Source organism: Acartia tonsa, chromosome 5 (assembly GCF_053477335.1).
Source record: "Acartia tonsa isolate MP-2025a chromosome 5, ASM5347733v1, whole genome shotgun sequence".
In the NCBI taxonomy this organism is placed as follows: domain Eukaryota; kingdom Metazoa; phylum Arthropoda; class Copepoda; order Calanoida; family Acartiidae; genus Acartia; species Acartia tonsa.
In genome coordinates this window covers 41110582-41136642 of record NC_137264.1, presented here as the reverse complement: position 1 = coordinate 41136642, position 26061 = coordinate 41110582, and the positions used below count along the sequence as shown (strand labels likewise).

The 26061-nt window shown below is 31.1% G+C and overlaps 1 protein-coding gene across 1 annotated transcript in view; it reads left to right on the top strand.

Moving 5' to 3' along the window:
* Nucleotides 1-26061, top strand: part of pio (zona pellucida domain-containing protein piopio) — a 103103-nt gene that overhangs the window by 51569 nt on the left and 25473 nt on the right. Inside the window, exons 2-4 of the mRNA XM_080161696.1 lie at nt 21507-21557; nt 22278-22362; nt 23337-23394. Coding sequence (XP_080017822.1) covers nt 21507-21557; nt 22278-22362; nt 23337-23394 — 194 coding nt within the window. The remainder of the gene's footprint in view (nt 1-21506; nt 21558-22277; nt 22363-23336; nt 23395-26061) is intronic.

Genomic DNA, 26061 nt, shown 5'->3' with positions numbered 1-26061 from the left:
CACCCTCCCAAGAGAAATCACAAAAAAATCAAATTTTCTCGATTTAACAAAGAGAGTTCAACGAAACGTAAACGTCAAACATAACATAGACATATTTAAATATTAAAAAACAAACATTTAAAGTGCCACTAGAGGCCTCTAGGGGCGTAGCAGCTAGTAATTGATATAGGAACTATCTTCATAGTTTAAAATCCATAGGACTATTCTAACCTGTTTCAATTAACGAAAATAACTGTCCCGGGACCCGGACGGACCGACCAACTCTAATTATAGAAAAGCTTCACTTTAATAATAAAGTAACAATAAGTGAATATAATTTCATATAAAGATAATAAACTTTTAAAATACAAAATTTTGATTTTTGAAGGATATACAATTTAGCGGTTTAAAAAAAGTACAATGCCAATAATCATAGATTATCTTTTGATAAGTCGTAATCTTTTAGAAATATACCTTAATTGGATAGTTGGACCAAGTACAGTTCACGGTATTATGTTACTTGTAACGAACATCTCCTAAATTCCATAAACTTTAAAATCTGCTAACGGCAAAACGGTGGATAATTAAAATTTTGCACGCACATAATTTTAACCGACAAAAGAAGTCCTACAAATAAAAGTTGAATAATCATTACTCAAAAATGCACAGTTATCTTGCAGTGTACAACAATGCGCGAAAGAGACTTATTTTACGCGTTTTTTTTCAGTGAAGCTTTCCCTGTGCATCATTAGATCTTGGCTGTTCCAGATTATTTGTTTCCTTCTCATGCCGCTTATAACGGTGTTAGGGCACCTTTTTGGCAGCAAGCAGCCTTAAAAATGTATAGATTTTTGGTGATATTCGTTACCAGGAACATTTTACCGTGAACTGCAGTAGATCCGGATATCTATATAGCAAGGATGATTATTGATGTAGATATCTTGTAATCAACCTTTATATAAGAACAGGAATCTTGAGGGATAAGACAAAGGACTAAATATTTGATATTCTCCCAATTATGATAAACAAAATCCCTACTTTTGCAGATTAAAATTCTTATAGAAAAGTTCCAAAATTGCTATTTTGTACCACTTAATTATTATTTAATTAAAATAAGCCAATTATTTAGTTAACGAAACAGATAGCGTATCTAAAAAACTTTGTATACCAGTGTTATTTTTATTCCCCAATATCCCCTCCTCTTTGAATAAACAGTATCCATAATTTAAATTATTTTAAGCATGAAATTATACAGTTTTAAGAAAAGTAATTTGTATAATCTATAATCAATTTTTCTCCCCTTTTCTTTTATAAAAGCGAAGCTTTTCTTTGATTTAAGCAATTGACTGTATTGCCGTTTGTACGTCAGAATAAAATGTTGAATCCAATACAAAAACAAATTTTTTACTTTATTTCATAGGCATTACCTTATAATAAAGGTCTATATTTTCTTTATCTGAAGCAATACTATTTCTGTTTATATATTTATCTAATTTGCAAAGATCTTCTTTTATGGATGTTAAAATCCTTGTTTTTATATGTATATTACAATCATTATATATTTGCTTTCTAACCTTTTTTTAGAAAGTTGCATCAAAATTGTCATCTAGCCTTTTTTTAAACGAAGATTTTCTATAATAAGGGTAGGCCCGTCCGTACTTTTGGAACGTTTAGCTCTTTGCATAAAACTAGACATGTTAGAATTGTCCTATTGATTTTAAACTATACCAGTTAGGTACAAAATGGAAAGCGGAGCAAGTTATAATCGGTACCAGAAAGTCTGTAAGTCTGTGAGTACGTTTTTTTCGGCCACCTATCTTTCTGTTAATCGTTCGGTCAACAAGGATAAAATCCATAAAAACATTTTTAAAAATTGCTTATGGTAACGCTTCGCTTAAGATAGTGTACCTTGTTGTCCAAGGAATCGTTGTTCCAAAAATCAGATGAATAAGCTAATTATATCATACAAATAGTTGTTGTCAAAAAGTTAAAAATCGGGATGTATTAAATGGAGGTACGTACTTTCGGCTAAAGATTATAAAGTTGCTAAGCTTCATAAATCGTACCTAACTGTTACATGAATCGTCATCCAAAGTTTGAAAATAATAGATAGTTTTAGTATGTTGTAAGGACTTATGGAAAGAATCTAATTATAGAAAAGCTTAACGTTTAAAAAATAATCTAAGATGACTCTTAAAAGTTAAGTTTTTGTAATGTAATTCTTTTTAACTTGACCCGGATGATTAAAAAAATAATACCTACATTTTTAATAATGATTTATTTTTGTATTTTAGGTAAGGAACCACTGGCGTGCACATTATTTTTATAACTCCGGAGCAGGAGAGAGAGGATCGAGGAGATCATAAACTTGAAAACACTAAATAAGAATAGATATCATAGTAAATTTTAAAATTTATTGCAAATGAAAGATTTTGAAATTACAGTGGTCCCTCAAAGCGTCGGATAGTGGGTAGTTTTTCTGGTGTTATTTGCTACCCAGAGGTCCAGCTTATAGTGTGTACAGGGTAGCCCCGCAGAGTTAGGGACTACCTCCCCGCAGGGGTAAGGCATTAAAATTTCTTTCCAAAATATTGGGAAAGGGTTTTTTTCTGTGCTCGCTGGATACTTTTATAGAAGCAAAATTGAACCATCTTTTATTTTTTACTCCATTTTTGTATGTAGCCTTTATTTTGTGACACGATAAGAATGATAATGCATAGAACGGCAACACAGATATATATATGTTTAGGAAGATAAATTGATAGAAAGCTTAAATGATATTCTTATATATGAATAATAATAGGATGTATGTGTATGTCTATGGATTAAGATCCCGCTAACTGCTAACTAATATAGTTTTTCTTTACAGGGAAACTTTTTTATATGTTCAGGGTAGGTTCATAACAATTTTGGGAGAGGGAACCTCTAAAATCTAAAAAGAAATCGCCCTAGAACTTAATATTCCTCTTCCCCCAAGTGTCCCGAGTCTTTTAGGGGCGTAACCACTAGTCTATCCTATTATATAAAGTAATAAGCTTTTTTGTCTGTAGCGAAGGATCTCAATACCGCTAAACCGATATAGTTCTCCTTTACAATCAAGCTACTCATAGGTCCAGGGAAGGTTTTTAACTATTTAACCTCGCACATTGATTGCCCCTAGAGGTTTCTAGGGGCGTAGCCGCTATTTTAGATAAAAGCACTAAGCCTTTTTTGTTCGATAAGATCTCATGAACCAATGAAAGGATTGAGTTCTCCATTTTACGAAAGATTTTCATAATTAACGTTGAATTTACGCTATTTTATTTCTAAACTTGGGCCTTGGGATGGTTTTAGTCTTCTTTTACATCCTGTTAGGGGCGCAACTGCTAGTAATATATCATTCAGAAAGGTTGCTAGAAAAAGATATGATTAGGCATACAGAATCGTGTACAATTGAGCATGCACTATAAAAAAATAGTTTCGCTTTCACAAATGTTTAAATGAAAAATATTTTTTGGTAGGTTTTTTCTCTAGGGCCTTTAAGATGGTTAACTTACCGAAGGGCAAAAGTGCTTCAAATTTGCGTTATACAAAGCTCACCAAAAAAATTTAGTGCTTAGATTAATCATCTTAAGGGAAAAAAACAATTTTTTGGAGTGCCATGTATCTGTGCATTTGAACCTCCCAAGAAGTGCCTATGTATTTTTCAAATGGTTCAATAAGTTGGGGATTCAAAACATCATAATTTGAAAGCCTAAAGTGCAATATAAATCTGTTATAAATACATTTCATTTTTTTCAAGCATTCTGTGGCTAAACTTTTCTGCCAATAATTTAATCTTCATTAGGGAAACTTTTGTTTAAGACAATGGGGGTGTAGATTAATTTATTTTTAATTGTGTTATTCCTTATGATCCTTGATTTATGAGCATTTGTCACATGTTTTTGTATTAAATGAAAAAAAATATACAAAAAATATCAAATATCAAAAGTAGTGCTGTTAATAGTAAAAGGGAAAATGCGCAAAACCGTGTAGGTTAAAAAAAGTAGGGAAGGGAAGGTTAAAAAGATTTGATGCTCATTTACAGTTTGTTTAGCTTAGCTTTTGCGGATATAATCAACATTGTATAGTTTATACATAGTAGCTATATCTTAAATGGGCGATTCAATGTAATATCATTGTTTCCTGCTGGGTAAATGCCGTTCAATAGATAGATACCAGCTTTATTCATTCATGGATAGATTCTTGATTGTGATATTCTAGTTGCCTACAGAGAAAATGGCTTTGATAAAACCCAGGAAAGAAAGGGACATTGTGCTGTTTATTTCACTAGTCCCCAAAAGTTTTATAATCACCTTTTCTTATTTGTTTGCTTAACAACTCTGGAGACTTAATTTTGATAGGTTGGTTCAATAAATTGAATGTCGAACGTTTCAACCTCTAATTGTAAAATTATGAAGGGGTGATTTATTTTATCATGATTGGGGATGTACGTCAATTTTTCGGCGATTGTCTTATCCCTTTAGATTTCTTATAAAAGTAGTCGTTGTAAATTTAAAAAATAGATTGATATAAAATATATCTTTTTATATATATGTAGGCCTTTAGAAATATAGCTTTAGTTAACTTGGTTAATTTGGAAAATAGTAAGAAAGATTTTTAACTTCAACTAAAAAGATTTCGATGTTAGGTATGAAAAAAACTATAGATTAACAATTGAATATAGAATATTGGAAAATAGTTTTTCTCATGAACATCTAACCTAAAATCTTTGGATAGATGGACATAGATAGATAGATCTAAAGATTTTCCCATGTGTATCTGACCTGAAAAGCCACAAAATTGGTTATCTGCGGTTTCAAGGCCTATCATTTGTGCATCCATTTTTTTTTAGAATTTTTTTTTCTTTTCTTTCTATTGATATTTGTATTCTCTATCCTTTCTACGTTTTTTTTTTAATTCAACAAAAATGCTTTTTTTCGCCCTATTCTTCTAGCTAGGTTTAGTATCAAATCTACTTTTTAATTCGTTCTGTCTGTCTGTTAATCCGGAATGTCCGGTATAAACTAAAAACATACTAGGCCCATACATAAAAATTTTGCGATTTTAAATCATTTGCCATATCAATAAAAATATAAATATATAGATATTTAATCCAAATAACTTCCTTAACCCGTGTTTGTGACCTTTTTCGTCTGCTAGCAAATTGCTTCTTGTTTGTAGAGACTTGGCTATGTCAATGTATCCGACGCTTTTGGCTGATAATCAAAGACCCAATGAAAAGTCGGCACAGACTCCACTCTTATTATTCCCCCTCTATAATTATACTTTAATGTCATATCCTTCTTTCTCATTCTTATTCTCTCTCTCTCTTTTTTTATTACCTCACCCAGAAAGCATTTTCTGTTTGTACTTTATATCTTTTCGATGTTGTTCTTCTTGTTATTTTTAATTGTAGTTTTTATTAGCGAAGCTACTCTTTAATTTGAAATGTCCGTCCGTCTGTCCGTCAGAGGCAGAAAGAGGGATGCGTGATTTTCTTGGCTACTATAAAAGATAGAGAGCTGAAATTTTCAGGGATTAATTATGTTACCATTCTACATATTTTCACAAAGTTTCCTAAAGATTTGTCAATTGTTTGTGGTGCAGGATCGATTCCTACATTTTTAAAGTTTTCATTATTTCTCAACTCATTTCAATTTTCAGGGATTGAATACTTTTATATTCTGCATACTTTTATCAAGTTTTATCGTGATTTGCTTATTGTTTGAGGTGCTAGTTCGATTCCTAGATTTTTAGGTTTTCATGATTTTCTTTACTCTTATTCGAGAAAGATGGCTGATATTTTTAGGGATTAGATAAGTTAACAGTATACATATCCCCACAAAGTTTCATTAAGATTGGCTTATTAGTTGAGATGCTAGATTGATTCCTAGATTGTCATGTTATAAATCTTACAAGGTTTCCTGTTTTTTTTTAGATTAATGTTTTTTTTATGCAACTGCTTTATAGTTCATTTTTTCAGGATATTACTCAATAATTTTTGAGCTTTGCTACTTATGGATATTGTCATCCTTGTTTATCTCCTTTCTCTTTTGTTAAACACTATCCCTCTATTTACGGCTTTATCTGTTTACTTTTACAAAAAAAAATATGTTTTCCCCTTCTTATGTAAAATTATTTCATCTTATCTTTTTTCGTTTTCCTCACAATACTCTTTCATATCTCACTTTTTCCAGTAGAAAAGACACTCGAAATATCCTTTTGTCGGTCTGTCTAAATTTGCCAATACCTCTGAGCATCTAGTTTCTAAATTTCTTAGTACGTTTGTTTTTCCGTCATTATTTTCTACCTCGAATTTCTCTATGGCCACTGAACATCAGTTCTATAACTCACTTTGACGATTTATTCAGCTAATTTTATATGTTGCCATACTTGATTTCTCACAATTCGCTTTTGAAATATCTTTTTCCACGAAGTTTAATTTGATAAAAAATACAACTTTTCATTTAATCCTAAATTGTCAAAATCTCATTATAAAGTTGGATTTTTTTAGAAAAGTAGAAAAGTAGATGCAGATTTGATTTGAATCAGGAAGGAAGGGAATATTGAAGGTTAAATTACGCTGCACTGGTCCCCAATGTCTAAACTGTTCCAGAAATAAATTTATTTTATTATTCTAATAGGGTAATTTTGTTCATATTATACAATCCCCAATTATAATGAATTTAGATGCGAAGCAATTTAAATAACATAAATATTTTGGGCAACTCTAAAATTAACCTTTTAAAAGATTGAAAAAAAGAAAAAATGGGTTAAAAACATAAAAAAATGGGATTGGAGAATTGTATTTCTCTTTTATGAAAATGATTAATTTTAGAAACAAATTATATACTTTAAAAAAATGTTAAATAGCTATAGTAAAATGAGATAATTTAGTTAAACAAAATTTATATTCTTAACAAAAAGAAATAGGAAAACAGGTAAAACTTAAGATAATTTACTTAAGTTTATGGTAAACATACATACTTATTAATATGGCGAATACTTTTAGTATAAAATATTATTAAAATTATTTAAAAATTCCATTTGATTAATTTAAACCAATTGGCAATTTGCGTTCTTTTAAAACTAAACATAAATAACTGATCGAAGATATTTGATATCAAAAGTGTTTGTATTAATTTATTATTTCTAAAGAATGGATGCATTTTTATAAATCGTATCTTATATTTTAATATTTCTCCTAGAAAACATGAATGACTCTCACACTCTGAAACTTAATTTGAAACTTAAATCTGATAAAATAAATCACTATTACTTAATTTCACCTATCTAATTGGAGCGAGCCTTTTATATTCAAACTTATTTCCTTTCACCACAGCCAAAACGTACCCCGAGGAGGCTGATAACAAAAAGTTAAAAGTCATTCATGATGTTTAGATAGAAAGAAATATTTTTGAGAATTATGGATGTGTATCTATCTATCTAATATTGGTAACCTGTAAATAGGTAAAGTTAGGACACACTTAAAAATCAAAAAAATGTAGTTATTTAGAACTGTTTAATAACTTATGAAGTTAATAGTTAAATCTACTGCTGTTTCGTCAAATGTGAGGCATCCTTATACTAAAGTAACAGGATGTTCGTTTGTCGGTGTGTCTGTGTGTCTGTACCGAAGGATCTCACTAACCGCTGAACCGATCAGGTTCTCCTTGACAGGGTAGCTTCTCATAGGTCCCAGAAAGGTTTATAACTATTTTCTTGGGGGGAGGGACACCCCAACCCCCCAAAAAATGAAAATCCCCCCCCCCCCAAAAAAAAAAAAATTCGCACCCCCAAATTTTTTTTTACTTTTTCTTTTAAAATCTAAAATAAGAAATTGGGTTATTAAATTCGACTCTCTCCTCCTTAAGTGCCTTTAGGGGCCTCTAGGGGCGTAGCCACTAGTAACTAGATACAGTAGGAAGAAGGCCTTCACCCATAACAGAAGCAACTCAGTATCTTGCAGATTTAGGTATTCCAGACAAAGGTCATAAAATGAAAGACTTGTCCGCAATTTATTGAATGTTTTTGCCTAGAGATGTAATAAAATGGTCTTGTAATAAGTTGTTAACGTCCCTAGAGGTAATCAAGTACATAAGTAGTGCAACAGATTTTATTAATTAAAAAAAATATTTAGCAGTAAAATTAGGAACTGTTTTAAAAAGTGTACAGTATTTTTTAACATATCTTAATTTTTAAAGGTTAGTTAGCATTGGTGGTTAAACCATAAATAAAGAGTAGTTTTGCTTTTTGAAAAATATATACATGTCTAAAGCAAGGATTTTTTAGCAGCTTTATTACAACACCAAAGATTTGAGATTATTCATTTTTGGAAATGTTATATTTAGAAATACATTCATGATTTCATTGTAATGGGTATTTTTTCAAAGCAACAATTTATCAATTTTAAAAAAAGTTCTAAATAACTTAAATAGCTTTGCCAAGGAAAATTATAATGTCCAAAAATTTTGTGTTTTTTATTGTGGAATTGAATTAAATGATCTTAAACAAAATAATCATATGCTAGAAATTCCACTTTTAGTGGACGAATTATTGTGTCTTATTAACCATCTAGGGTAATAAATCTATTAAAATCAAATAAGTATAAATTATATTTTTGCTAAATCAAATTTTAACTTTTTATATACTAACCTATTGAATAGTATATAAATGTGCTCTATTCACTGTCAAAAATGTTCAAGGAGAAAGGGGACATTGGTTCGTAAATTTTGGCTGGTAATTAAAGTTTTATTAATAGGTTCTTTCATTTGTTTGACTAAAAACTTTGGGTACTTTTATTAAATTCTGATTGTTTGGTTCAAAATATTTCTGTCGAAAGAAGGGTTAATTTTGTTTATTGTCATAGGTATTGTAAATCTATTTGTCTTATTCCTTACGATCCCTGAAAATATGTAAGGAAATGAGATATGTTATACGTATATGTATAGATAGATAGAATGTTCGATTAGACAGTTTTAGTCAGATAAAAAAATGTATAAAAGATAGATTCATAAAAAGGTACTTCGTCAGAAAGTCAAGATATAAATTAGATCATTGAAAGATAGAAATTTGATACATAGAAGCAATGTATGATATATATTGAGAGATAAATAGATAGTTAGATAGTTCAAAAGATAAATATTTAATAGGTTTAGAGGTAGATGTACATATAGATACATAAACATAATACATAACTGATTTGAATAGCCCATTTCTAGTGTCAAAACTGTTTCAGGAAGTAAGATGATAATTTTGAAATTTATTAAATAGCGTAATATCATTTTCTCCCAATTCCCATTTCATCCAATTAAAACTAACACTCATTTGTTAATGTATATATATGTAGTTAGACTGCCAATTTGACATCAATATTATGTCAGCTAAGGCCAATTATTAGTAAAACAATACCTACTGTCTATATAAATCCGTAATATTGCATATAATGCCCATAGATTTTACTAAGTTGTCTTACTGAAATTTGTTGACATTAATCTTGAAAGCTTTTTAAAATATTAAATTTTTTAAATGTGTTACCTATTGTTACCTTTGATTGGTAGAACAGTTGAAACACCAAATATTTTTTTTCTGATAAAATATCACACATTGGAGTAGCTTAGAAATAGTTTGGGCATGTTTGAATGAGATATATGATACAAACACAACTATGTACATATATTTTTAAATAGGGTATACAATATACATATGTTGTACACATAAAGGTACTATTAAACAATTTCTTAAATCTAAAAGAGTACCATAAAGACCCCCCCCCTTGAATTGAATTTAACAATATATATTTAGTTTATTCGAGAGCTCCAACCCTACGGGGCTTTTATAAATCTAACTTCACATAGCCTTACCTAGACAAAGCATAACATTTTACTAGTTATAAAAATAATTATAATAGGTAGGGGAGTTTTGGGTGCTCTTCTAGCGACTAGGAGGATATCACCTTTGTCCCTATTCAGTGTCATAATTGTCTAGGGAAGTTATTTAAATCAGATACAATGCATACAATGTTTGGTACTTACATTCAAACATATTTTGAACCATCTAACCCCCTTATTTCTATTTTTTAAAGATGAAATTACTCTTATCACCTTCGGGGGAAGCATTTAGATTAATGTTATTTGTTCAAAACTTTAGACACTACTAGATTGGAACCACCCAATCAAAATTCAGGATTCAGCAATAAATAAAAGTACCCTTAGTTTTTGAGTTCACGAATACGATAATGTTTTTATAATCTTTGAAAACCAAATATTTTTACAGTTGATTGTCCCCTGACAGATAAGTCTACTGTATAGTTATACGTAGACTTATCTAATTATTAATATATCAAATAAATAGAAGTGGACACTGTGATTGATGATAGCTTTCTACCTAAAATAATGTCAATTATCAAATAATAGTGTTAAGTCCATTGCCGATAAGTTCATGTAAACCTTAAATTATGATAAACAAAATCATTCCTTATTTGGTTTAAAATCATTAATGTAAAGCTTGTGCACTGCTACTTTTTACAAATCAATCAGGGTTTAGCAAAGTTAAAAAAAAATAGCTTATTCAGCTTTTTATAGTCTTTTCCTCTATACATCTGATGCAAATTTTTTATCAAAAGAAAAAAGGAAAGAAGGTCCATTGTCCGAACTGGAAAACTTATGGACGGACGGACACGGTAAGAATTTGGAACAGCTTTGCTTTCGTAATACATAATAGGTTGATTTTTCTTTTACAATTAGTAAATATAGTACATTTTTCTGACGTTTGTAGACAGTTTTCCTTAGTTACGGAGCAACTCTACAATTTAGTGCTTTTGACTGTTGATACGGCGAAGACGGTCAATATGTAACAATTATTGTATTATCATTCTTCATATTTATCTTTAAAATTGCAGTATGTATCAGACTTAAACTATTTCCCTTTATACTTTACGTGGGGGGTCCCGCAGGGTTAGAGACCCCCTCTCCCACCCATACTATGGGGATGGAAATAAGTTTTTTTCTCAAAAATTTAGAGACATCGGTGGTCAAGGATTGAATTGAGTAAAATCACCACAATAATTAAACAATTGAATGTATTTTTCCTCATTAGCTTTGCTACTCATGAATATATTCGTTGTTGTTGTTGTTATTAAATTATTGTCTTAGTTAATCTGATACAAATCTATATTCGTATAAACCTTCCAACGCTATGACATACTTAAATCAAATTTGAAGAAGTTTAATATTAGTTAATCTACGCTCCTAGAGGCCTATAATGGAACTAGAGTTAGGGAGAAGAAAAGGTTAAGGGAAAATCTCTCCTCTAAAAACATTTTTGGAAAGCGTTATTTTTTCCAAGGACGATTTTTCTTAAAGTGTAAAGATAACTTCTCCAGAAAATAGTTATGAATTTTCCTTGGACCTATTTTAAGCATTACTGCAAAATACAACCATTTCAGTCTAGCTGTTAGAAAGCTTTTAAGCTACAGACACACATATAGACATCCTGTTACTTTTAAGAAAAGTATACAAATAGTTTTTGAGAAAGATATTATTTTCTTACTAAAAGTGTATTTAATCTTGGTTATAACTTGAATTGGTTATACACAACCTGGAATAAACCGTTGCTGTCTGGCTGAGACAGAATGTATATTTTTATATTTTTTTTAAATATCAAAAATATTATATGCTTTTGTGTTATCACAAGAAAAAGTATGGTACCTATAGGTTTCAGGCATTAATGTTCATAGCTATCTTTAAATAAAACAAGGATGACAACATCCATAAACGCGAAGCTCTGAAACAGTAGGACATACGAACATTATCACTAGTAGAGTGTCAGAACTGATTAATCAGAATATAAAAATATAAAAGTCGAAAAAAATTGTAAGTAAATTTGTTAAAAACTGCCGAAACACAGGATAATGTTTAAGCACATACTTACAATTTTAGGCCTTCATTATAAAGATGCTTCGCTTATAACATTGTGCTTTGTTGTCCTAGGAATCAGAATTCAGAAAATCACGAAAAGAGCTATCCTTTCTGGATGGATGGACAGACTGACCCTAATTATAGAAAAGCTTTGCTTTTAAAAAAGGTTTCAAGTAGTAATGTTTTATGACTGTTAATACCCTAATTTGTCATATATTCAGTTGACACGAACCTAATCAATTGTATGTCAACATAAAACTTTCAGGTACAAAATGTAAAAATTAATTTCTCTTGAGGTGGCAAATTTTAATCCTTCCTTCAAAAAGCCGTTCTTTGAAGAGCAAAATAACTTTTCTCAGAAAATGTTTCTCCTTTTTAGAACAGAGGCTTTACGTTTTTATGTCATGCAGATAGTACAAAAGGAATAGGCATTAATATATTTTTATTGATTTTTCTCACAATTTAGACAGTAAAGTTATAAATGCACAAAAAAAAATTTTTTTTTTAATTTTCCTTTACAAGCTACATTTTTTGCCTTCATAGTTTTACAAATTTCTTAATTTTTACTTATCTTTTAATATGTAAATTAAATTAATATGTTTTATGTCATTTAGACTGAAGAGGGTGCCATGTTCACCAAAATATATTTCAATAAATAACTAAGAAGTATCAAAGACTTTTTGACTCAGTGAATTTATCAGAAACAATGAGGTCATATTTTAATGGAATTTATGGTTACTTATTATATTTTGGCTTACAAAAGCAGAAGCCGAACTTCCTTACAATTAAATTAGAGTCAAAATACCTTTGCTTTTAGGATGTTCTCTTATTTTTAAAACAAAAGATCACAAAATAAAACTTTAAAGAAAAAAATATAATTGTTTTCTTACTAAAAAAATATTTTATTTAACACTTTTAAGTTTTTTTTCACAGTTAAAATAATATTTCTCAAGAAAGCTTTTAAGATGTTGTATTATTTGTTACAAGTATCATTATAAAAAACTTGCGTATAATTACAAAATAAAACTTTAACATTTGGGGAGTTGAATCCATTTTTATAGAAGCAGAAATATTATCTACGATTACGGTTTTAACCCTCTAAAAAATGTAATCTACCATTCTACTTTCCCCTCTCTTGGTGATGATATCATCAACGCCAATACGATTTTTGAAATGTACCATTCCACTTTCAATAGAGGCGAAACTAGAATGGTACAATTATGTTTACATATCAGCGTATTCATAAACATTGATTTCCTTCTTAAAATCGACATCATAGTAATGATATATTCTGGTTATTATTTTTATTTGATTATAAATAGTATTTCATACATTCCTACGATTAACATAATTTAAAAATAGTATGTATGATTTCAATTATGTCGATGTTAAAAGTGTAAACCACCATTCCAGCTTCGCCTCTCTTGAAATGGAATGGTACATTTCAAAAATTGTATTGGCATTGATGATATCATCCCAAAAAGAGGCAAAATTGGAATGGTAGATTACAAAAATCATATCGGCGTTGATGATATCATCACCAAGAGAGGGGAAAGTGGAATATAATCTATGATTACGTTTTTTAGAGGGTCAAAACTGTAATCATAGATTATATTTCTGCTTCTATAAAAATGGATTCAACTCCTCAACTGTTACAAAATAAAACTTTAAAGAGAAAAATATAATTGTTTTCTTACTAAAACTTTGTTTAATTTGACACATTTTATACAGTTTAATAAATATTTCCCAAGAAAGGATGCAGTCTTATAATTGTTTTCTTACTAAAACAATGTTTTATTTTAAACTTTTAAGTTTTTTTTCGCACAGGTAAAAAAATATTTCTCAAGAAAGTGGTGATTGGTAAAATACAAAAAAAAATAAGAAATAATGTTGCAAAACCGTTTTAAAAATCAGTCTAGGATTCTAGGAAAATTAATTACGTGAGGTTTATAAGCAGCTGTAATTTTTATAAACATTTGCAAGCTATGAATTTTCATCACGGTATAAAACGGGTCAATTCCATAGCAAGAGGGTTGATAAGATAATAAAAATATATATTGATTGCTGAAAATAAAATTATTTTTACAAATTTTTATTACTTTTTTAGGTAAGTAATACAAACGTTGTCTATTGAGATCAAGTAAATACTGCTCTACAACACCATAATTAACTTAATACCCTGACTATGAATATCTAGTAGATATTGCTCTAATATACTATAATCAACTTTATATCCTGACTATCAAGTAGATACAGTTCTATAACACTTTAATAAACTTAACACCCTGACTATAACATTAAGTAGATACTACTCAAGTACATTTTCATTAACTTAATATCCTTACTATAAAGATCAAGTATACACTGCTCTATTACACTATAATTAACTGACTATACAGATCAAGTTTATAATGATCTAGAGCACTATATTTAACTTAATATCCTTACTATAAAGATCAAGTAGACACTATAACCCACTTTAATTAATTTAACACCCTGACTGTAAAGATCAAGTGGATACTGTTCTACTATACAATAATCAACTGACCCTGACTATAAATATCAAGTAGACACTGCTTTACTACACCATATTTAGCTTAATACCCTGACTGTAAAGATCAAGTAGATACTGCTCTACTTCACCATAATCATTTTGATGTCCTGACTAATATTCGTGTAGACTCATCTTATCAAAAATTTTCAGGGAGTAAGTGGATAGGTCCATGGCAAAAAACTCAATCTTCTAAATTACTCCCCTTACTTTAACTATTACAAGTTTTTGTAGGCCGAATATTGAAAGAAAAGTAGATTATTTTAATTATTGCACTATCCAAAAATCTTTGAAAATTTTACAGTCCGGCGGAAATTGTATAGTTTTGTAGTGTTAGTTTGTTTAAGCTAAAATACCTAAATGAAATTTGTTTCTTTTCTTTTTGTAGGAGATTGGTCCAATGGACGAACAGTTCTTAAAATCCAATAACTGAATGCATCGACTTATTTTTATTATTCACACCCAATTAATTATATTGACCAAATCAACCCTTCTGTTGAGTTAAATTATTGGTGAAAAAGTCTGGGCACTGCTAGTTTCCAACAACCCGTCAGGAGTTAATAAGACTACCCAAAGTATTTAAGCAATAGAAAGACTATTGGCTGTTTTGAAGGCAAACCCATTAAGAAGAATTTGATGCATGTGTTTTGTTGAGTCTTTATATCCTATGTTATTACATCAATGATTGTACAATTTACATCATATCATCAAAAATCTATATATTTATCCATCTATCATTCTATCTGTTCTAGTATATCCTTACTAGCGGTTACGCCCCTAGAGGCCTCTAGTGGTACTTAAAAAGTTTTTTTTTATTTTAAAAATCTAATATATAAAAAAAATCAATTAAAATTAATTTGATATCAAAAACAAGATTTTTTTTTAAATTCAATTTTTTTGTGATTTCTCTTGGGAGGGTGCTAGTACCCTCCCTTATAATAGTTATAAACCTTCCCGGGACCTAAGAGAAGCTACCCTGTTAAGGAGAACCTGATCGGATCAGCGGTTAGCGAGATCCTTCGTTACAAACATACAGACAGACAAACAAACAATCAAAAAGGCATCCTGATACTTTATTATAAGGATATAAAAATATTAGGATGTATGTCTGTGTGAAACGAATGATCTCGCAAACTGCTTAAAAGGTCTTCTTAACAGTTTGCTTCCTCATGGTCTAGTGAAAGTTTATAAAGATTTTGGAAGAGGTTACCCAATAAGAAATATTGTCCTAGAAAAATATCTCCCAAATTTTCTTTTTTTTTCTTTTGAAAAACTATCCCCTCCCCGTCTTTTCTCAAGTGCGCCTAGATGACACTAGGGGCGAAGCCGCTAGTATCCTAATATATAAAGTAGTGAGCTCAAAGTAGCCCAACAACTATATAACTCTATACTAGGTAAGCTTCACATAGGTACTGTAACTTTTCTAGGCAATTTTGTTTGATATTTGTCTTGGGATTGTTTTAAGCCATTTGACTAGCCACTCCCTGCCCTTCGAATACAGAGCCCCTAGATGCTAGGGGCGTAACTGCTAGAATAGATATATGTAGCTACAAGGAAATATAAGCTGATAATGTAACATATCCTATCTATCAATACAACACGATTTCGTTGTTCATACTTTCTAGCTAAAAAATACTTCTCAAAGCCTATAGTATAGTTTCTTTACAATTATGCCCTTGTGATCATCAAGTCAGCATGGTAAATAACTAAAAAGCTGTTCAAAATAGTTTGTTTCTTTAAAATGTCTCATTAGATTGTTGTTAGCTGAAATTATGATTGGAGTACTTATCAGAGACCGGAATGGAGACATTAGGCTGTATATTAGTATGCCATACAAAGTTTTATAATAACGCTTTCTCATTCGCATTATCCATACTTTTTAGCCAGTTATAGGCAGCTGGTGTACATCGTATAAACATAATTTAATATAGACATAGAATCGTAGTTACAAGGATAAGCCAATGGAAGATAAAATAAACTTTGTATTATTTAAAATTATGGGTTGAAAACTTTGGACACTACTAGTTTGTACTAACCAATCAGAATTTAATGAGTTGAAACGTCTAAACCCTCAACTTAATGAATCAAATAATAAAAATTCACAAAATTGTTAAGCCAACGAATAAGAAATCGATAATGTAAAACTTTGGGGACTAGTGTAATAAACAGCCCATTGTCCCCTCTCTCTCTCTGTATTTTAACAGTCCTTTGTCGACAATTTGAAAAGTTAATTATTAATTATCCTGAACTATTAAACTTGATGTACTGTTTTTTTGCAATAATTTTCATGTCAGTGTTTTTTTAAAACTGTAAACGTAGTTCATTTATGGTAGCTAAGATTTTTAGTCGTTTTTTTATTCCATTCTAATACTAAAAGATCTTGATAACCGCTGGAACAATAAGGATCTCCCTTTTAATGAAATGTGGAATTAAACATGGATCTAAAGGGATAAGTAATGTTCAATATATTGATGTGAATTTTCAATTATGATACAGAAAATTACCACTTCTGTAGATTACAATTTGTATACATACAACAAAATAAACCAACCATTCAAATTCATTTAAGTCCGTAAAGTTGTCAAGCCAACGAATAAGAAAACATTATTTGAAAACGTTGGGGACTGTGTAATCAACAGCCCAGTATCTCCTCCCTATCTGCATTAAGTACCTGGTAAATACTCCACAAATTTTGTTTTCTTTTACATTTAAACAAAAATGGTTTGGCGAAGTTTTAACTCCCCTCACGGGGTGAAGCCAAACTAGCAAATGAAGGGAGTAATAACTCAAGCTATGCACTAGTATTTCCTGACAACGGTTGTGCAATCAAAGTGTTATTACCAACCTTACTTTAGCCTTGCAGGATCCTTTTATCCCTGACTAACCTATCCTATCCATGTACTAATAGTTTTACAATTCAAAATATGAGGGGGGGGGGGGCGGGGGGGGGCATTGATGGTCCGCTAGGAAATTAACACATTTTGGCAGTTATCCTTTAGAAATAGGAAGTACAATATTTTACATTTTATGCAATAGTGCCGAGGATATAGGGATAGGGTGATGTAATACAAATATAATGTATTCTACAATTTAAATTTAAACTGAATTTTAAAAAATGAATCAGTTAACCTATCCCTCTAAAAATTGAGATATTTAAAGTGATTCTTCTCGGATTGTTGGAGCTACCTCTCCCAAAATAGATATAAAAGCTTCACTGTAAAGGAGAACAATTTTGGTCCAGCAGGTATCAAGAAATCATGTTACTTTTATAAATGGACCCTAAAATGTTTACATTGTTGTCTATGGAATATATTCTTAGATTAATAAATAGAAGGTACAGATATAAATTAAATCTACGTTAAAAATTTGCAAAAAAAATCTATGAATATTTTATCTTATAATCTATCCTTGATATCCATGGTGTTTTTATATCGCAAGCACTCGTCCAATAAATTTGAACCAAGATAATTAGTATGCACAAAAGAGTTAAAGTAGAGCTTCATTTTAGTATTATATATAGGATTTTTTATACATAAATATTGAAGCAATAATTAGCGAAGATGTGAATATTTGACTTAAAATATTAAGGTTTAAGAAGTATTAAGTTTGAATGTAAATTTTTTGCCTGTATATTAAATAAACTCTGCACTGTATATGAAAATCTTAAATTTAAACCTTGAAAAAAAGACGGAAAAAATCTTGTAGCGGTTATCGAGATCTTTATGTAAAACACACAGAAAAGAGAAAGAGAAAGACATCCTACTACTTATGTATATGCTCTAAAACCAAATAGTCTATTTATAAACGGATATGATTCATATAAAACCATTAGAATAATTTTAAAGCTAAAGAATATGTCTATCTGTCCATCTATATATTTATCTGTATATACATTTATCTGTATATATATCTATCTGTCTATCTATCTGTCTATCTATCTGTCTATCTAACTATCTGTCTATCTATCTGTCTATCTATCTGTCTATCTATCTGTCTATCTATCTGTCTATCTATCTGTCTATCTATCTGTCTATCTATCTGTCTATCTATCTGTCTATCTATCTGTCTATCTATCTGTCTATCTATCTGTCTATCTATCTGTCTATCTATCTGTCTATCTATCTGTCTATCTATCTGTCTATCTATCTGTCTATCTATCTGTCTATCTATCTGTCTATCTATCTGTCTATCTATCTGTCTATCTATCTGTCTATCTATCTATCTAATTATCCGTCTATCTATCCGTCTATCTATCTGTCTATCTGTCTGTCTATCTATCTGTTTATTTTTATGACTATCTATCTGTCTATCTATCTGCCAATCTATCTGTCAATCTATCTGTATATCTATCTGTCTATCTATCTGTCTATCTATCTGTCTATCTGTCTGTCTATCTATCTGTCAATCTATCTGTCTATCTATCTGTCTATCTATCTGTCTATCTATCCGTCTATTTATCCGTCTATCTATCTATCCACCTGTGGGTTTGCCTACATTTATATGTGTAAACCTAACTAAAACAACGATAATTAACACGCAAACACAAGATATAAGCTCACGATAAAAACTTAAACATCATGATAAAATTTAAAAGCCAAAGATATGAATTAAACATTCATTTATATACTTCCTTGAAAAATGCTTTTAATACTATATTTTAATGGTCTGTAATTTGGTAATGTTTGTAAAAGATAGATGGTCTCCCTCCCCTACATACTAGGTACCCTGCCTCTAGACGCATAAAAACAAAAACAAAAATAATCATTTTTATTACGTCATGGAGAGTCTGAGATACTAACCACTAAAGTAATTAATAAAATAATCTTAAACCCAAACAAAACTAATTAAGAGTTATTCTACAAAATTTAAACCAAATAGTTATCTTTTAATCGCTCTAACATTGTCATATTTTTGTGTTTGGTTTTTCTTTCATTTAATTTTTGAACAGTAATTGATGATTTCAAGTGTAACTGTTTAATTTAATTGTTTATCCTTTAACACTAAACAAATATTTTAACGTTTCTTTATTGGCTTTAAAAGTACAAATAGCAAGCATAGTGTTTTTTTTTATCACATCTTCCTAATTATCAATCTACATATTTTAAAATTCTCAGCCCAGATAGACGGGCTGACATCTTGTAACTTTTGTAAAGCCCTATTTTTATAATCCCTTCTCTCAGAATCTCTGCGCTGGCAACTTATTTTTCTATTTTTGTGTAAACATACTAACCACTATATAGTTCTATATTCCTTATAAAGACAATTAATCTGTTCATAACCCTTGAAGTCCAACTATAGATAGTTAGATAGATGAATACAAGTATAGATAAATAGATTATTTTGTGTAACAGTATAAAAAGGATATAATACTGTCATAATATAAAAGTAATAATAAGTAATTATAAGATGTCTGTTATACAAAATGTTCTCGCTAACCGCAAATATGGTTCTCCTTTACAGGGAAACTTTTCCTCAAGTTTCTCTAGAGGCGAGTAACTATTAGTCAAGTTGAAATACTTTGAAATTATAAAATGATAAAAAATCGTTGTCCATTATGTATGTCTATTAAAAAACCTATACATTTTGATTGATAGTTTAGAAAATACTTTAAATTCTTTAATTTTAAATATTCAGAAATATGCAAACAAATTAAAAAAAGGGTTTAATTTAAAATTTCAATGTAAGAACTTTTGACCGAGGAATAGGAAGAATTTAACTTGGATTAACTCACCAAAAAAATAAACGTTATCTAAAATACCCATTTTCCCAAAACTTTCTGAGACAATCTGTCGATCATACAGACGGACATTTCAATTTACAGAGCAGCTTTGCCACTAAAAATGTAGACAGCTGAATAGATAGATAGGAAATCACTTAATCTTGACCAATTTTATCCAATTAGAAAAAAAGTAATCACGAGCATTTACCATTTAGATGACTTTTTAAATTTACATGCAATTTCCTTCCTGTCGTAAGGGGCCCATCCATACTCCCCCCCTCCAATTATTTACCCCGGGGGTAAAATTTAAATAGATCAATGCGGATTCATTAGGATTCACTCATGTTAGTGTCTTACAAGGTTAACTTCTGCAGGTGTAGAGGTCCAGACAGAAGGATAGAACTTCCTATACAGGGTTTTATATAATCAAATATTTGGGTGATTTAGGATATACTGGTCAATGAAGGGAAATTACTCATTCATAATTTGTTGCTTGTCGACAGGGATAAAGTTATACCTCTTCTAAAAGTCAAATGGATACTTCAATTATTTACTTTTTCAGGGAGTGGATAAGATTAAATTTCGGCAAGATCCGCGCCTTAACTAAAGACATTATACGTTGTAACTACTGCTAACCTGACGAGCGATATTAATGAGCTAGACAAACATTTTTCATGTAAAACTTATGTAATCTATTAGAAATTTCAAAACATAAATTTCGGCGGTCGCAGCTGTACTATGCGGATGCCAGCCGACGCAGTCGTCAGTCGGTGGGAAAACGGAGGCGGTTCTTTATGAAATTTTCAAACTTTATGTAGACATGTAAGAAAAGCTTAAGTAAAAAAAGTGAAGTCTCTAAGCCAAAAATTGCAGTCACAGGAGGCTTTTAAAGATTTCTGGAGACCTGGAGGATCAGGACCTGCATCCCGAAATTGATCAAACACCTATATTTATGTCAAAAAATATTGCTCTTTACCTGGATGATCCTACCAGGTTTTCTGGCATCCCTTGCCCGCCAGAATGTAGATATTCAAAAAATCACAACTCATTACCATGTTTAAAAAGTCACTTAGTTATAGCCCTCTATCTTTCACACTTAGAAAATGAGATAGAAACCATATAACAATTTTTATGTCGGTGATTTCTCTCAAAGTGCCTAACGAGCACAAAAACTATCCCTCTTATTTTGAAAATATGTCTATGTCTAACCCACCCAGGGGGGGGGGGGGCTAACCCTATACCTATAGTTCCCTAACCATCCGGGGCTTCCCTGTACCTAATATAACTTAACCTAATTAACTGTCTATACAAATTCCAGGTATGGTTGCTGGTTTTAGCGGCTACTAGCTGTACAATCACAAGAGCACAGGTAAACATATTTTTTCAAGAACTGCGACTGTAGTGTCGTGGGTTCGAATCTCAGCTAAAGCAGCATCACATTTTATGACGTTAAAGAACTACTGCTTACATGTCAAATGCGTAACATTTGTCGGAGGGGGAATGCCTATGTCCAAGTTAGGCGCAATGCATTACTTAGTTTTAGTTACGTTGTTTACTATCAACCCTAGACGTATCTATCAAGGCTTATTGTCCTTACATTATCTCCCCCATAGAGGGCAGTGGCGGTTCCAAAAAGTATTAGTTTTGTAATAATTTTACATATTTAGCTGCCTTCATTAAATGCAAATTCGTTGTGGCTATTCACATTACAATTTCTAGTCGTTATTTTATTAGAAAGAAAATCTAAAAGAAAGTTCTCTAAAAATCTGTACCAATTTATTTAGTTTTTTTTCAGACGATCATAGGAAAAATGCAGAAGTGACAAACGTCGTAGTGGACACTTAACATAACCTAAATTATTCGAAACCATCTTATTGGGTTGTTAAATGCCTAACCCCTGTGTTGGGCTTATTTGTATATTTCTAACCTAGAAATACTTAATTAACTTAATATTTTAGACACTTCTGCATTTGTCCACTCCGTCGTTTATCACTCCTGCGCTTGTCCTGGAACCTTTCAGACTAACGAGTGAACATCATTCTACTTTGGTGTTTTTATCTTTTCTCTGTCTGTTCACATTTGTATTTAGGTACCTGGCACAGTAAAGCAGCAACATCACGATCCATTCTCAAGCGAGGATGCTTTTCATGAAGAAGCCGTCGTTGTCAAAGATAGTAAGTACCTTTTTTCAGTAGCAAAGCTACTCTTTAATTCCAAATGTCTGTCCGTCTAACAGATACGATAAGGGGGAAATGTGAAGTTTTCGGCTTCTATTCAAGATACACGGCAGAAACATTTTGTTCAACATTCCCATCATCAAGGAGAAATATTATATATTAAATATATATGGCGGTCGGACTGCTTTTTAGCAGGTTTTTGGCTGTTTTATATTTTTTGGATCATAATATCAAAATTGATTTTTTCGTCGTTCTAAGGGAAACATCATGGCAGTCGGACTGGCAGGTATTTTGCTTTTTTTAAAATTTTTCACATTTTTATCTATATCTCTGTTATCATCGATATATTATACTTGACAAAGACCAAATTATTGCAAAATTGTGTTAAAAATCGTCCATGTGACGTCATAAAAATAAGGGATTATCCATCTATTTTTAAGGGGTTTCTTTCCCACTTCTCCTCTCATCTCCCCCATTTTTATGACGTTACATGGATCATTTTTGACACAATTTTGAAGCAATTTGGTCTCTTTCATTATACTTAAATGTTGCAACAGATTTTCACTCTGATAAAGGTTAAGATAACGATACATCTATTACTCTATTTGTATATTTTCGTAAAACATTTTAAAAACACGTGGTCTTCTAGGCTCCTATTTAAGATAGACAGCTGATTTATAGAAAATATTTCAATTCCAAATGAAATGGTCCATACTCCATTGGTCTGGAAGTAATTCTACACAAAATAAAAATTTTCAAACAAATTTTAAAGGATTTGTCATTTTTTTTATGACAACTGAACATACTGTTGGAGTTGTTATTCTTGTTATATTGTTGTTAGTTTAAGTAACCAAATTAATTGCTTAAAACATTTTTAAAATCAGTTTACGGTAAAAGGTTCCAAGTAACGATTATCTATGAGCTTTTTATTAACATTTTACCATGAACTGCACTAAATATATTTTTTCTAGAAAACGACGTGGTAGAAGACATCCGAGTTTTCTGTAACAACGATGAAATCAGACTCAGGTATGACTAATTTTCTTCACTAAAAGTAACATGAAGTTTGTCTGTATGTATTTAGCTGGATCTTGATAACCACTGAATCGTTATAGGTTTTCCTTTACAATGAAGTTTCTTAAAGTTACTATTTTTAGGGAGAGAAATCGCTCTTAGAAAAATAACAACCAACCAAAAATTTTATTTTACTTCTTCTTTTTAAACTAAAAGATAAGAACTACTTAACCTACCCTCTACCTTCTCTTAAGTGCTCCTAGAGGCCTCGATGAACATTGTAAATAGAGAGGGGGGGGGGGGATTTGACCATCTATTTTCAATTTAGTAATTTTTTTTTATTTTAAAAGAAAAGAAGAGGTTATTTCAATATTGTAGGGGCAATATATTTCGAGAGGGTGGAGCCGGAATTATCTTTCCCCAAAACTCTGATAAACCCTGCTAGGAACCTAACAGACACACATTCTGCTAATTATGAATATGAATGTAAACTTTTCTGTTTCTAAATAATTTGTAGTCAAATAAAGTTTTTGTAATTTGAATACGAGAAAGTTAATTTTTATTCAAATTTGAGAAGTAAAGTTGTATAATAAAATTTCAGAAAAAAATTCTTTTTAGGGATTGTTTATCTTAAAAATAAACCCTCTTCTGTGAAAGCTATGACATCTATGAATGTATGCAATTTTAAAAATTGTAGTGCGTAGTTTTAACTTTTAATATTACATTTAGTAAAAGTAGTCTTGGCTAAAATATTCAATACTTACCTCATATTACTATTGAAATTATGTACAGTACACGGTATAATGAATTATGCAAATGCTCACAGTTTCACAGGGCATAAAAAGGATCAATTTAATATCCGTGGGTGCTATCAATACCTGTTTAAATTCAGAATATCATCTACCTTCTTTATTTAGAATTAAGTTAGCAAATATTCCAAATCTGGGGAATTATATTTTAGGATTCATAAAAGGTAACTTTTATGCTGTAGAGATTCCAGAAAATAATAATGGTATAAAATATAGAAGTACTAGGGGCAACGTCCCCTAGAAGCCTCTAGGTGTTCTTAAGGTGGGAGGAGTATAAGTCAACCGCCCTTTTGCTTTTTAATTTTAGTTTTAACCCTTAACGGTCGAGGGGGGAGGGCGTTGAATGCCCCCCCCCCCTCCGGTTTTTTCTATCTCATTTTCTGTGTGTGAAAGATAAAGAGCCCAAACTGCGTTACTTTTTAAGTATGGGTATGACACATAACTGAGAGTTGGAATTTTTTGAATATCTCCATTCTGGCGGGCACAGGAGGCCAGCAAACCTGGCAGGGTCATCCAGGTAAAGAGCAAAATTAATTTTTGACTAAAACAAAGCATTGTATCATGCCAAAATACTAAAATATCCTCTAGTAGTACATCCTTATATAAAATACAGGTGTTCAAGTCACTTTCAGGTTCCAGGTATGATCCTGCAAGTCCTGATTATCCACGTCTCCTTAACGTATTAAAATTTCATAAAGATCCGCCGCCGTTTTCCTGCCGACCGCCGACTGCGGCGGCTGGCAGCTGCCAAGTACAGCTGCGGCCGCTTAAATTAATATTTTGATATTTTAAATGTAAAATTTACATAAAGATAAACATTTTCTGGAAAAAAAATTGTTCTTCTAGCTTCAAAAATAAGAAAATTACAGCCGTTTGAAATTTTTAAGTAAAAAAAGACATAAAAACAAAGGTTGTTAAATAAAAGGGTAAAGGAAGCGAAAATTGACTTAGACCTATAAGGTCGGAAGTTCATTATCAAACAGGGGACTTGCACAGAAAAATTTTGCCCTCTAATGCTCTAATAGGAACTGAGATAATAGAGCATTAGGTGCGGCAAGGGGCCCGACTGTAAAGGATTAATAAGAAATATTAAAAAAATTGGTGGGGGGGGGATTTTAAACTGAGAGGGTGAAGATACGCTCTCCCAAAATGGTTAAAAACCTCCTCTTTACCTAAAAAAGCTTAATTGCAATGGAAAACCAAATCGGTTCAGCGGTTAGCGAGATCCTTTGCTACAGAAAAAAAAGTTACTACTTTATATTATAGATGATATAATACTTTTTTCCTAATTATTAATCTTTTATATGACTTTTATTTTTGTTATATATCATATTTCATTTGTAAAAAAGATTTGGTATGTTATATTCATTACTATTTTTATATGGGCGGCTTTCTTTTCAATATGAACATGATTTGATAAAATGTACGTTCTTTCTTGAAATTATTATAGATTAACCCTTACAGCTCGGGCCCCAATTCCCACCTTAATAGATCGGGGGGGGGGGGGGGGCTCCAAGAGCCCCCCCCTCTATCTCGGCTCCTGTTACAGATAAAGACGTAAAATTTTTTTTCTGGTGGTTCATGTGTATTTTTAGAGAAAATTACTTTTTCTAGTCATAGCAGCCAGGCCGCTCCTTAGCCGCTTTTTAGCGGCCAGCCGCTAAATTTTAAAACAGCTGTAGAGCGGCCAATTGTGCAGCTAGGATGACCAAATTTTAGGACGAACTTTTATTTTTCATAACAAAAAAAATACTTTTTCTGATCATCGCCAAAAAACGGCAAATAACGGAAACCGCCATTTTCGGCGGTTACGGCGGTAAAACGGCGGTTGGCGGCGCCGATTAATATTTTTATCTGTTTGGTGTTGCTCAAG